Consider the following 13,747-nt stretch of genomic DNA (forward strand, 5'->3'; position numbering starts at 1 on the left):
GAAGGCGTTGCAGCTTGATATATCTAAAGCCGTCGCAAAGCGATGCGTCAATCGCAGAACCTGGCTGGATTGGTTGGCAGGGATGACAGGGGCGGGCTGAAGGCATTCATACAGGAAACACAAGCAGCCGTTTGTGAGGGGAAGACGATGATACATGGTTTCCAAAGGCCGATGACGGAATGGTCCAACTGTACTCTTAATTCAACTCCAACCTCCGTCGTCGAATCTTCAGTTTTACATATAACTGTTTCCTCTAGGCAGCTCCAGCTCGAGAGTCCAACGTCGACATTCCTATACTACAGTACTGACCTGAACAACGGCAGTTCCGATCCTGTGCAACTGTCTCCCCCCCTGCACGTGGGATCTCGAAAGGCATACATACCTACCTACCTACAGAAAGAGCCGCCTAGGTCGAAAGCCAAATCAAGGTCAACAGAATGTCGGCACGGAGGCTTCAGAGGCTGTCTCTTACCACTTCGAGTGGTCTGAGATCAACTCGCACATCCTCGACTACCATCAACTCTGCATTGTTAAGGCCGCAGCTACATAACCAGAGATCCAGGACAGCCATACCCAGCATCGCCAGGACGAACTCTACCCTCGCAACCTTCAAAGTCCCTACAGTGGCCAACGAGCCCAATGTGAGTCTTTCCGGGCCTCGTATATCCGCCCTCTCTGACGATTAGCGTAGCAACACTATGCCAAAGGCTCAGAATCACGACACAAGCTCACGGAAGCCTATACGGCGCTTTCAAAGAATCTTCCTGTCGACGTTCCCATTAACATCCGCGGAAGGACGGTAAGGGTGTGCCCAAAAATGTCCATTCATCCGAAGCCGTCCGCTAACCATCGCCCATAAACGTAGCTTAGCAAAGCAGACACCAAGTACCAGGTGAACCCCGCCGATCACAAACAGAAAATAGCCAATTATGCCGTGGCAACCCCCGAAATGGTCAACCTGGCTATCAACGCCGCCTTGAACGCAAAGCCGGCATGGGAAAGCTTGCCCTTTGCTGACAGAGCGGCAGTCTTCCTCAAGGCCGCCGATCTGGTTAGCACCAAGTATCGCTACGAGTTGATGGCCGCAACAATGTTGGGCCAAGGCAAGAACGCCTGGCAGGCCGAAATCGATGCCGCTGCTGAGCTCTGTGACTTTCTCCGCTTCAACGTCCAATATGCGGAGCAATTATACGCTCAGCAACCGGCACATAACTCCCCCGGTGTCTGGAACCGTGTCGAGTACAGGCCACTTGAGGGCTTTGTCTATGCCGTCACCCCGTTCAACTTCACTGCCATTGCGGGCAACCTTCCAGGCGTGGCAGCACTGCTGGGCAATGTTGTGGTCTGGAAGCCGAGCGATTCCGCGATCCTCAGCAACTACATTCTGTACAAGGTCCTTCTCGAAGCGGGACTCCCACCCGATGTCATTCAGTTCATTCCCGGCGATCCTGAGTTGGTGACAAAGGAAGTGCTCGCGCACAAGGACTTTGCGGCTCTACACTACACAGGCAGCACTGCCGTCTTCCGCAAGCTCTATGGCCAGATTGGCGCTGGAGTTGCTGAGGGTAGGTATCGATCATATCCTCGCATTGTTGGCGAAACCGGTGGCAAGAACTTCCACCTGGTTCACAAGTCGGCCGATCTACGAAACGCTGTTGTTCAGACGGTCCGTGGTGCATTCGAATACCAGGGCCAGAAGTGCAGCGCCACTTCCCGACTGTACGTTGCCAAGTCGATTTGGCCAGATTTCCAGGAGCTTCTCATCCAAGAAACGGAGAAGTTGAAAGTTGGCCCGCCTCATGACCATGGAAACTTTATGGGCCCGGTCATTCATGCCGCCTCTTTCAAAAAGCTGAGCACGGCTATCGACGAGGGGAAGAAAGACCCAGACCTCCAGCTAATTGCAGGAGGAGAATACGACAGCTCGGTTGGCTACTACGTCAAGCCAACCATCTTTGTGTCCAAGACGCCAGACCATAAACTCTTCTCGACGGAGCTGTTCGGACCCGTCTTGACGGTCTACGTCTATGATGACTACGTGGACAGCACTACCTCTATCTATGATATCGTCGACGGAGCTACGGAATATGGGTTGACGGGCTCAATCTTTGCAAGTGACCGGACCGTTATTCGCTTCGCAGAGGAGAAACTCCGCAACTCGGCAGGAAACTTTTACATTAACTGCAAGAGTACGGGTGCTGTTGTAGGCCAGCAGCCATTTGGTGGCAGCCGAGCGAGCGGGACCAATGACAAGGCCGGCAGCATCAACCTCCTGAGTCGGTTTGTTAGCATGAGAAGCATCAAGGAGGAGTTTAACTCGACGACCACGGTGACATATCCCAGCAATGAGGTCGAGTAGGGCCTTACTGAGATTATGGAGAGCAGCGTATACTCGGACGACAGTTGGGAGAATTTCTCCCGGAGGACTCGCTCGGAGGAGTTTTGATGCATCAAGCCGGCATCGGCGAATTCGTTCATATAGGTGCGGTTCGACGGAGTTGTGTACGAGCAGCGTTGAGACGGGTGCCATGTTATTGGTTGAGGTGTCTAGCGAATCAATTCACTACCCGATGTTGAAGTTGCATTGTGTTGCTGGCTTTATATGGCACAGGTGCTTCACCACTTGCCCCTGTTGCCTCTTTCTCCTGGTGCTGTGAGTTCGAGAGAGTTACGGACGGCCCGTCGTTCTGCCCCGTGTTGAAGATCGTCCTGACTGTCAAAGACCACGTGCGGGCTGCCTTAAAAGAGCTTGGGTAGTGGCGGGGGCTGTGGAAAGGGTCGGGGACCTTGACGATCACTGACGATGTACAGAAGACACCATTTGGCCAAAGGTGGTTGTGGGAGTAGAGCATAATAACAAAGACTTGGCAGGTATCCATACTTCCTGTAGCCGGCGTCAGACAAAGGTCCAGAGCCAGAGGGACAACCTTGTACGGCATTGCTTACAGGCGTTCTTTTGACACCTTGTCGAGACACTAAGAAGCACGCTGTCCAATCAGCATCAAGGAATCCACCTCGTGCCGACTGGAAAGGAGCTGGCACGCGACTGCTTCGGGACTTGGGAATGCACTTCAGAGATGGAGACACTAGCATAGTGTTCCATGGGACTGCACGTTACGATTACCGACTTCCTACGTCCGTCTCCCCGCCCTCTGCTGAACCGCCAATCCCTTGGCCCATTTCTCTGATATGGATCATAGATTAGAACGAGCAAGCGCAATGTCCATATATTGCCCGTGATGGCATACCCAGATTCTGGATCCCATGCTGGGACATCTGTGCCTCTCGACAACACCTGAGCGAACTCACCACAAAATCGTGGAACTCGAATCTGCTTCTTTTTTTTGCTACCAGTGCAAGGTGATACTCGAAGATCGTTTGATCGTCCACTCTTGACCAGACACAGCCAGAAGCACAGTGAAAACCACCAATTGAAGGATTTCCGCCATCTTCAAACCCAAATCTTATACAGAACCGGCAACGTCAGTCGTGCCTGACAGTTACCTATTTCGTCTAAGCAACAGGCTGTTCTGAGCTCCTCCGGCTCGACTTGGACGTGACTCTGAAGCTCAGGGTTCTACGCACCTACCGAGCGCTTTCATACACACCCACTCATTCACTACCAAGTTCGCCTCTACCGACCTGTTCGCCGGGTGGCCTTAGGTCATTGCAATAAGGTAGAACGACAAGCCAATCACGATGCCTCAGAGGTCGTTGCCTACGCCAGTATCATCAGCGGATATGAAAGCCCAGGAACCTCCACCCCTAGCCTCCCTTCAGATGCTGTTCGAACTACCACCACCTGCCATTATGCCATCCAACGCTGCAGGCACACCTCCACAGACTCCGGAGAAAAGATATCCGATGCAACCAAGCGAGACAGTCAAGTCACGAAGGCGTGCAGCAACCGTCACAGGCCCATCCAGGAACGATTTTGCACTCCCTCCCCCTCCTACGAGGTCACGCAAAATCATCCAGATGAAGCCGCGTGAAGTTGCTGTTGCTCCACGACCTGCACCAACCTCCAAAGATTCGACCACTGGCAAATCGGGCTCGGATCTTGTGTCCACCACAACGAAACCAGTGTCGACCACACCACCAGCGACAACAGGAGGCGCCACAAAGAAACAATCGACTGCGGCAGGAAGGAAGATAGCGAGAAAAACAGCACATAGCTTGATCGAGAGGAGAAGGAGATCCAAGATGAACGAAGAGTTCGCCCTGCTCAAAAGCATGATACCGGCATGCACCGGCGAGATGCATAAGCTGGCTATCCTTCAGGTTAGTATTATATTCCAGAGATTGTATACTTGGAATCGAAGCTGATCAAGTACCTTAGGCCTCAATAGAGTATATCAGATACTTGGAAGATTGTGTCGCTAAGCTCCAGGCCCGGCATCAATCCGGTCCATCAGAGGAAGAAAGTGGGATAAAGAGTCTTCCAACACCCTCTGGTCATGAACCTTTCCATCCTGAGGCTGTCTTTGCCTTTGCGGCAAGACAAGAAGTTCATTTAGAGGGCGACGTAGAGATGTCGGACTCGTCTGGGGTTGATTCACCGGCCTCTTCGCCTCCACTTGCCGCGATCACCTCTTCCCACCAGCCATCCGCATCCCCGGGAATACCACCCCAGCAGCCGCTAAGGGATCGACATGATTCGATCTCGTTAGCTTTGACATCGACCGATTACCAAAGACACTACAGCTTCAGTGGCTCATCTGTTATTGCCTCGCCTGCCGGCTTTGGCTCCGAGGGGCATTTATATGGCGGCAACAGCAACATGCACGACACGCGAGCCGCCTCGGTTTCGGGCCTAACACTGACCAGCCCTTACCTGGTATCGCGAAATGACCTTGACCATGAAGCAACGGCTGCTCTTCTCATGTTGAACCAACAGACGCAACCGGATAGGCGGATGTCAACAACGAATATCGACAGGCCCGCTGAAGCCGCGGCCACAGCCTCTGGAACCGTGAGAACAGGGCGGGGAATGAGTGTCAGAGACTTGTTAAGCGCATGAGGGACCCGGAAGGAGATCGTTCGATGGCGCCTCCACGTTGGGCTGAATAAGATCATCTACCCTTGGGGTCTGTCTGTCGGCTTAGACTCGGGGCTCGGCTTCGCAATTCGAGCGGTTTACACTACATACATGCCGGATCCACGGCCACTAGTACCGGCAAGCAACCGAGCGATCACAGGACCGGAATATGCAGGGTCTTGGGGTCCGCCAGGGATAAGGATGCCCATGGGAAGGGTGAAGAATGGCGGCCTGTTGGTGCTTTGGAAGTCCTCGGAGAATTTCGGCACCCTCTTCCATGTTAAAAAGTTTCAAATCGCAGCATCGCTCCATAGATCGAGTCGTGAGTGACTGGGATGCGTATGTTATTCTGGGCTGAGGATGCACAAATGAATAATGCCTCAACCGAGGGCTCTGGTCGTCACAGAATGGTTCGAGATGAATCGGTGATACAGGCTTACCTATGCGAGAAAACGCTCTTCGAGACCGGTAAGGAAAAGGCCACCGGGGGGAGCATGGCAATGGATAGACGAAAGACAGACGTTTTAAATTTATCTGATAGATTTTCAAGTGCCAATAGTAACATCTCGAAGATAACTTACCATTTGTGAAGATAATGGAACCAGTTGGAGGGTAGTTTGACGGTAGATGTTTCATCTTGATACCAGTTGCGCAGAGGTCCCATTGATTGTGTTGCGCTTTGACCCCTGGAAGCGAACGTCGACGACACCGAGCGCCCGGATGATGCTTAACACCCAAGGTTTGAGACGGGCGCGTCTAGGCGCACAACAGTTCATTCCATCCCGGAATGGCTTCATGAGGCCTACATTGCTACCGAACGCGCTGTTTGATTCTCTAGACGAAGAAGTTGCGTATGTGACAATGGAAAAGCCGGAGTTTCACACTCGTCAGTCGTACGAGAAACCAACGGTTCGCCTCCAGCTTCAAGCATCACCCACGGACCCCAATGCCCCTGTATCGCCCTATGTTCCACAAGATATCGGGGCCAGGGGCACGTGATATCCCTGATATCGAACAACAACATACCGAAATGGTCCTTGGCGATGGCCGGACAAGGCCGGTGGTAACACTCAGCAGGATGGACAAGACCGAGTCGATCTCCCGGTGTCCCGGGGAATCCCAAGGAGGAGCCACCGACTCTCTCCGCCTCCCGGATCAATTTGCTTATATATACTGTCTTCCACTCGCCCAATGTAGCCTTTCATGTCCTTTACCAGTCAACAACAACTTCCACCAAAGCCCTTTAAACCAGCTTCTCTTTCACAGCCTCGAATCGGCGTGGATTATCTTCATCAAAGACGACCACCGCCCACTCTCTACCACAAACAGTCCGTAAGACCGCCTCCTTACCCTCCTCTCCCGGTATCGCCACGGCAGTCCACCAAACTTTCACTACCGCCACCACTTGTACCCTCCCGTCCACATCCCCGGACCGTCTTTACCTCGAGCAAGCCTCAGCCGCTTCGTCTCGTTCAGGAGTCACTCAACTCGCGCAAGCGCAAACCACCTGTCTTTTACGCCCAGCACACACGGACTCTGGTTCAGTCCGTGACTTACATTACTATCCACCAGGACTCTTCTTCTTCTTTTTCTCCGACTGCTCCTTCCTACTCGCCAACCGCGACAACAACAACCTTCAAGATGTCCAACGCCAACCCTACCATGCCTAAGGTCTCTAACCTCCCCCCTGTCCCTGCCGGAGCCCGCTCAGGCTATCTCTCCCCAACGAAGGAAGAAATGCTCGCTGACCTTCGACACCAGGTAAATACTTGAACTCCCTCAGTCCCTTGTTTTCGTGTTTAGTTTTTCTTTTTATCCTTTTTTATGGATTTAGTAGTAAGACAAAAACCAAAACAAAGGGAGAGAAGATCTGACTTGGAACCAAATAGCTCGACGACAACAACACTGACGGCTCCTCCGTCGACTCCCGCGGCCGTCGCCGCCGCAGAAACAAGGGCGCCCTCCAGAAGCAGGGCGGTCTTGCCGGCCCTCAGACCCTTCCCCGTCTGGCCGACACCAAGCCCGTCCGTCTGCAGCTTGGCTTGAACCTTGATGTCGAGCTCGAGCTGAAGGCCAGACTGCAGGGCGATGTCTCGCTTACTCTTCTGTAAGTCTTTTCTTTCCTCTACCCAACTAACTATATATCTCACTTCCTACCGGACGGTGGGGCTAATCCCATCTTTTTATTTATCCAGTCAATAAATGTTTATCTCTTCGCCCCCCCAATCCCTAATCCCTAAACACCCCGTTTCTTTTCTCTCTCCCTCTCTTGTTCATGACCATCCCACCATCTCTCTCTCTCTCCCTCTGCCATAAGCCCATGAACCCAACCACACCACACCTATATCTCAAAGATTCCAAAGTCCAACAACAAGCAAAAACAAAAAAAACAGAGTCGAAAACAAGACACCGCAGAAACGACCCCCATCTTCCACCCAACTTCACCTCAACTCCTCCACCCACTCCGTCACCGTCGACGAACTCTTCCATCTCCGACTTGGCACGCTCCGCCTGCATCAGCGCTGGCTCGACCGCGATGTCAGCCCTAGCCTGACGGCCGCCGTTGCGGTCTTGATTGGGATGGCTGGGTTTTTGTGTGGGGTGCTGGCTTCTTCTAGCTGTTGTTGCCCATGGCCATGGTCTTGGTCTTGGTCTTGGATATGGGTGCAACTGGTTTGGGATGTAATGATGATCAACACCATCTCCACGATGGTTCCTTCTTGGATGACGGGGATGGCAACTACGATGACAACGACAATGATGGAAATGGGCTCGGTGGCGATGGCAGCAGCAGCAACAACAACAACATCAACAACGTCCTGGTCATATTTTCATGTTTTGCTTCAGCAGGGTTTGACATCGGCGTCTTTCGAATGGGTCGGCGTTAACATCATTGGGGTTGGGGTCATGGGATGAGTTCTGGGTTCAATCACCTTCATACCATCCAACCATTCTCTGGTCTGGTCTGGTCTGGTCGAGGAAAATGGAAGAGAAAACAAAACAGAGGGGGGCTGGGGGAAGGCAAATGCAAGGGTTTGTAATGATACAACAGATTGGGACATTCACATAGGAATGGATATGGGAATAGGAACAAGAAGCACAAGACGGAGAGGAGAGCAAGGAGAATAGTACTTGGCCCTTCCCCTCCTAACTGTGTCATTCTTGGCTTGTCTTTTCCTAGGGGGATTGAGGGGGTTTCCGTGAGTTGTACGATACATGTGGGAAGGGGATAGAACAGAATGCATTGTCTCTTCTTTTTTTCATCACCATCATCATTATTTTCAGCTCTGTGATACTACCCGTCAGTCTTTTCTTTCGAACTTGGTCTGGAATCAAGTGTCATATCTGTTTCTCTTTTTGTCCCTGTACTGGTCCTAGTACGATGTGGTATGGCTCCCTCGGGCTCCTTGGACGGTGTAGCGTGACAAGATTGTAGGGGCTGATATAGGCAATCGAAATGATGTTTTGGTTCCACTTGCCTGTTGTTAATCTGGTTGAGTCGATTCTGGCGATCAGGTGAGCTTGAGATTCGGGACATGATCTATTATGGGACATGGCGTGCGATGAACATGTTGGCGTACCACAAGACAAAAAGCCATGGGTTTTGACGACCGGAAATTGACGTATGAATGTGAGCCACAAGGGAAAAAAAAAAAAAAAAAAAAAAAAAAAAAGTAAGAAAACCGAGAAAGAGGAAGAAAGCAACGACAGATAAAAGCCGTTGGTAGATAGATGGATGAACGAAAAAGGTAAAAAGAAAGAAAAAATCTGGTCTCTCCCGCCGGGAATTGAACCCGGGTCTCGAGCGAATCGAACTGATGTTCAAGCTTGACAAGCTCACATACTGACCACTATACTACGGAAGATGTACAACTGTTACTCAGCTGTCGTAGTTGATTGCTGGGGGGATGTTGCAAAGTCAGTACTCATATAGTCAATTCCACTGGCCATGCTACAATACCAAATCCGGCCAAGACATACTGTCGAGCGGGTAAAAACAAACCTAACATGGACATTGCACGGTCAAATACCACTCGCTTCAGTTAAGGAAGGTCATCGGAAAGCTGTAATTTTTGGGATCGAATTGATACAGAAACACCTCGGCCAAGATTCGTTAGAGAAATTTCCATCCAGAACTGCATAAAGGTTGGGTCCAAAGATTTGACAAAGACGCTTAGAGGCCTAGCTGATAGAGTATCCCCAAGGTGTGAACTATCGACCGTGAGGTGTTGAGCCTATCCTTACAATCCTCGGGGTCATTTGGAATGGGAAAAGCTGGTCACGCTAATGAATATGGATGATGGCAAGGTTTACCGCTTTATTGGGTATTATGATATACATGGGTATTTTAAACGTAAAAAATGATTGCGAACATTGGGATAGGATGTGTACCGTCGGTCTTGACTGCCACGCACTCATCCAACGCGCAGGCTACTAGAGGCTTGCACCGATGAATGACGAACAGTGACACTGATCGCACACATCCATCCCATCGATTACCATTAAACATTTCCCAGCCACTGCCCCAGCGTAAAGGGAGTGAATGAACGCGAAAACCTCATTCATTCATCCGTCCTCCTCACGTCACCTCTCACCTATCACCTCACCCCCGCCGGGATCTCCGGCACCTCTGGCACATCCGACCCTCCCGTACCACCCGTGCCTCTCGACCCACTACTCCCTGCGCTGCCCGGCGGCGGCGCAATCGTTGGCGGTCTCGGGCCCTTGTAGCTCAGCGTCGGAATCGTCAATCCGTAACCCTGCGTACGTCCCTCCGGGTTATGCTGGTCGATCTCGATGCGGATGCACACATCTAGACTACCGTCGCTTCCCGTGCCATGCTCGGCAGGGTCGGCGGCCTTGTGCTTGGTGCCGGCGTTGACCTCGCCCTTGCCGAGCGCGTAGCGGCCGTCTTTGTGGCCGGGGAAGGTTTCGCCGGGGGTGGATTGTGGGGGAGGAGAGGAAGTGTGGAAGTCATGACCATTTTGTAGATGAGTCCCGTTGTTGGGCGAGTTCTCGGTGATGACGGCAAAGTTGCGGCTGGGCATGGTGACCTGGTTGTGCTTGGCTGTCTTGGTGCTGTCGCCGGGGTCTTTGTCGAAGATCTTCAGGAGCGTCTCATCGGTGTCGTGGTCGAGGTGGTGGATTCTGTTTCGGCGCGCCAGCAGGTTGGCAACGGCCGCTGGGGGCGGCTTGTTCACGATGGCGGAGGAAATGACGTTGACAATGTAGCGGTAGTCTTCTTCCAGCGGAATGTTGAGCTTGGGGTTCGAGTAGAACCTTCCTAGCGCTGCCAGATGCACGTCGCCGCCTATGATGGTAACGCGCACCGAGAACTCGGCGGCGATCTGTTGCAGTTTCAGGATCAGACCGTTGCGTTCGCGCTTGTGGGTTCTGGCTGTATAATGATCGTCGAGATCGTCTAGCAGATCAACACTTCCATCAAAGGAGTTGAAGAAGCTGCCACCAAAGCCCACGCGCCTGTTCAGCAGCTTTACTGGACCCATCAAGGGGCTGGCGAAAATGTTCTCAAGCCATGTCAAGCGCTTGTTATATGTTAGCCTCAGCTTGTAAATGTATGAGTTAGTTGCCACTCACAGGGTATGCAATGGGAATCCCCAAAAGAAGAATCAAGTGCTTAAACGGCTCTCCGGTTTGTATGGCATGGCTAAGCTCCTGCCTCAAGCGGGAGAAGATGGCCTCATATGTCTCAGGGTAGTTGACTTGATGTCTCGTGCGCTATGAGGTGTTAGCATTTGAAAAGTGACTTCCTGCGTCTTCTCGACGGGTCACTCACTTCTGTTCGAGCGTCGATACCCAAAAATGCTATTCGGGCGCCCAACTTTGTAAACATATTGTGTGAATGTTCCGCAACGTAAGGCTACATAAATGTCAGTAATCAAGCCGATTGGCTGGCCTAGCACCGGATAAAGAAACCTACACCGGGAGAGGATCCAACAATGTAGTTAGGTTCTGTCATGGCTGGGTGTACGTAAGCCGCAATCATTTGATTGGGGTCAAGCCCCTGACCCGCTTCATCCTGAGCTTCGGACGTGGTGTCCGAGGTATAGGTCGAAGCTGGAGGTGGCAGATGGTGCTGGAAAAGCATGTAGTACTTGTGGGCAATGCCGCCAATTCCTCGGAAGACATCGCATTTCATAAAGTCGTCCACATAAGATCCAAAGCCATCGATAATCTGGATCGTGTTAGTGTTTCCACATATACGGTGCAAGAAAAAGTGGCGAATGGGTCATACATCATGATCATCCCAAATGTTTAGCTGAGGGATCTGACCGTTCGCAGCTGCAAATGGCTCCGTCCCATACCACCGAATATAGTTGTTCAAATAGTAGTTGTCGCACTCGGCGCGGAGACTTTCGGGGAATGGAAAGTTTCTCCGTTTCTTGGGGCTGCTGATGCTGGTCCATGTGCGAAGAGGCCCTGAGACTCGAACGCCGTCGTTATAGATCTGGTCGCCGCCACCGATCCTGTAGTCTGTTAGCAGTCGACAGACTCAAGAGAATCCTCAGCTTCTTACATCACATGGAACGGTGCCTCTTGATGGCGTCTCATAACGTCGTTCCACAAACACGCGCCGCTCCAGTCCTCCTCATCTGTACCGACGCTGAACCCGTTGCAGGAGTGGAACATGATTCTCATCGATTCCGTGATCGCGGGCACGAAGAAGGCATTCACTTTTGGCTTTGTGTTGCTAGCAAAGACAAGGTAATCCGACAGCCAATATTCCCACTTGGTTTCATAGGGTTCCATCTCCAGGTGCAAATCGAACCTCCAGAAAGTGTTGCGCCAGTCCGAATAAAGACAGATACCTTGACTTTCACTGACTCTGGATTCACTGCTGTGACCATTGGCGGCGCCATTGCCATTGCGCATACTGATCATAGCAGCCTTTCTTAAGAACAAGCTTGGCCTATAGGACTGTTCTCTGCCGCCCCCGCGGGTCACAACCAGGACACTGCCAACCCATTGATTTCCCTCCATGCGGCGATAGTTGATCAAAGGTCCCACCGCGACCTCCTTGTCGTTGGGTACACTCTCCGGAGCCAATGCGTCGGCCACGTGTTTTTCGCCATTGAGAACCTCCCTCGCTTCTGTAGCGCCCAGCACCACAGGCTTGAACTTTGGTTCGGTAGGAGGGCGAGTGTCAGCCTCCTTGGGGGAGATACGCGACTTGTTGAGGAAATCGGCCAGGTCGTTCACATTGCCGCGTGCGTCTGCTTCCCGCGCTATTGAGGGGTGATGGTGGTGGCGGGATGGTGCCTGGGGCTGGGCTCTCTCGGCCTCGTACTTGGCGAAGGCTCGCGACTCTTGATGACGCCATTGGGAGCTGGAGGCATGAGGATTGCGGTCCTGGGCATTTTGGTCGCCGTGCGCATAGCCCTGCGCTTCGTGGGAGTCCATATCGAACAGGCAGACAGGCGTTATCACGACGTTTTCAGTCGCAAATGCAAGTAGCGGTTAAGTAGTTAACGTAGAAACATGTAAGCTTTCGCGACCTGGGGTCCCCAATTACAAAACAGGGAAGTCCAAGCTCCAAGTTCGAAGTACCAGCAACGCTTCGGTAAGCGGTCGCAAGGGCTCAGCTTGTTAGGTTCGTAGGCTCAGGCGCCGGCGGGGTCTTGAAGCTGGTCTCTAGCCGACAAGAGACTTGGATGGCCTGTTGGGTGGTGAAGGGAGTAAAAGTGGGCAAAAGAAAGGAAAGAGAAGTAGAAATCGAAATTACAAAGGACGAGGGAGGAGACCTTCAATCCAACGAAATTGATGCCATGGGAACAGGGGGGTCGTGCACAACTCACTTGCTCGGCGACGGTGTCGCGGATACTCAGCTATACTCAGCCACCAAGCTTTGTCTAAGAGATTGCCGATTCTGGGAGGGACACCTTACTTGTTTCGGGGCCAAGACTTCAGTTCCTTGTCTTGATGTCGTGTTTTTGAGGCCGGTTCAGCAAGGAAAAGAATCTCCCAACTAGGGAGGAGGGGGGAACGCGGAAGAAGAAGGGATGTCATGGCAACTTGACTCCTGTACCACTTGAAAATACAAGTTGGATAAAGTAAGCTTGGTACACAAGCCCATACACACATGGAACACAGCAACGTTGACCTAGTAGGTACGGCATGAAGACGCCGACTGGGGTGCCCATTACCCAATTGGTTTGTCTCTTGTTAGTTCTGGGCATCGTGGAGATAAAATGCGGTGAAATAAGAAGGCCAGTCATCCATGTGTAGTGTAGATGAGCAAGATGGCGAGTTAAAAACTCGGCGTCCTTGTCCGCCCTTTCGACGTTTGGTTATCTGTGTTGGCTGGACTGCGGCTCGTTAGCAGAATGCCTCATGTTGATGGAACATTCCTAGGGAGCTTTGGGGAGCTGTTGGAGGCCTCACTTGGTCGCCAACACCCCCGTCGATCTTTTGGTATCTCTTTTGATCTTCACCCGGTGCCATTTCATTCTGGGCCAATTCCGAGAGGAAAACTCCGCTTCCATATGAAAAGAGGACTGCGATGGCGGTGCCGCTTATGTATTACGCGTTTAGACCCACTCTTTGCCGGCTCAAGGCAAACATCAGATTGGTATCTTCGTCTTTTCGGGTCCGATCAGTCCAGTGACTCTTTCTGGGTGGAGTTTGAGAAGACATCTATATGACAAGTTACCACAGTGAAATGCTGATCGAACAAGTAAAAGCAGCGCG

General features: G+C 52.0%; 5 protein-coding genes and 1 non-coding gene across 6 annotated transcripts; 3 read left to right on the top strand and 3 right to left on the bottom strand.

Moving 5' to 3' along the window:
- Positions 1-272: 272 nt before the first annotated feature.
- Positions 273-2,457, top strand: B0T23DRAFT_62068 (delta-1-pyrroline-5-carboxylate dehydrogenase). Its single transcript, XM_062841549.1, has 3 exons — positions 273-641; positions 692-805; positions 866-2,457. The coding sequence occupies exons 1-3, from the start codon at positions 438-440 to the stop codon at positions 2,357-2,359; spliced, it is 1,812 nt and encodes a 603-aa protein (XP_062694947.1). The 5' UTR covers positions 273-437; the 3' UTR covers positions 2,360-2,457.
- Positions 2,458-3,319: 862 nt separating this feature from the next.
- Positions 3,320-5,094, top strand: B0T23DRAFT_62038 (uncharacterized protein). The gene is made up of 2 exons (XM_062841548.1): positions 3,320-4,281; positions 4,340-5,094. The coding sequence occupies exons 1-2, from the start codon at positions 3,700-3,702 to the stop codon at positions 5,018-5,020; spliced, it is 1,263 nt and encodes a 420-aa protein (XP_062694948.1). The 5' UTR covers positions 3,320-3,699; the 3' UTR covers positions 5,021-5,094.
- A 983-nt stretch (positions 5,095-6,077) lies between these two features.
- B0T23DRAFT_62115 (uncharacterized protein) lies at positions 6,078-7,429 on the top strand. The gene is made up of 3 exons (XM_062841550.1): positions 6,078-6,709; positions 6,928-7,145; positions 7,234-7,429. The coding sequence occupies exons 1-3, from the start codon at positions 6,242-6,244 to the stop codon at positions 7,238-7,240; spliced, it is 693 nt and encodes a 230-aa protein (XP_062694949.1). The 5' UTR covers positions 6,078-6,241; the 3' UTR covers positions 7,241-7,429.
- Positions 7,430-7,767: 338 nt separating this feature from the next.
- Positions 7,768-8,329, bottom strand: B0T23DRAFT_372435 (uncharacterized protein). Its single transcript, XM_062836729.1, has one exon. The coding sequence runs from the start codon at positions 8,196-8,198 to the stop codon at positions 7,974-7,976; it is 225 nt and encodes a 74-aa protein (XP_062694950.1). The 5' UTR covers positions 8,199-8,329; the 3' UTR covers positions 7,768-7,973.
- A 482-nt stretch (positions 8,330-8,811) lies between these two features.
- On the bottom strand, positions 8,812-8,904 carry B0T23DRAFT_t116. Its single transcript has one exon. It is a non-coding gene; the product is annotated as a tRNA-Asp (tRNA).
- A 430-nt stretch (positions 8,905-9,334) lies between these two features.
- Positions 9,335-12,585, bottom strand: B0T23DRAFT_437400 (uncharacterized protein). Its single transcript, XM_062840622.1, has 6 exons — positions 11,577-12,585; positions 11,295-11,526; positions 10,980-11,234; positions 10,836-10,919; positions 10,637-10,777; positions 9,335-10,584 (listed from the first exon to the last, which is right to left on the bottom strand). Exons 1-6 carry the CDS (start codon positions 12,458-12,460, stop codon positions 9,637-9,639), a joined length of 2,544 nt encoding a protein of 847 aa, XP_062694951.1. The 5' UTR covers positions 12,461-12,585; the 3' UTR covers positions 9,335-9,636.
- Between the last annotated feature and the right edge of the window lie 1,162 nt (positions 12,586-13,747).

The sequence above is a fragment of the Neurospora hispaniola genome (genome assembly GCF_033458365.1).
Source record: "Neurospora hispaniola strain FGSC 10403 chromosome Unknown B0T23scaffold_2, whole genome shotgun sequence".
NCBI lineage: Eukaryota > Fungi > Ascomycota > Sordariomycetes > Sordariales > Sordariaceae > Neurospora > Neurospora hispaniola.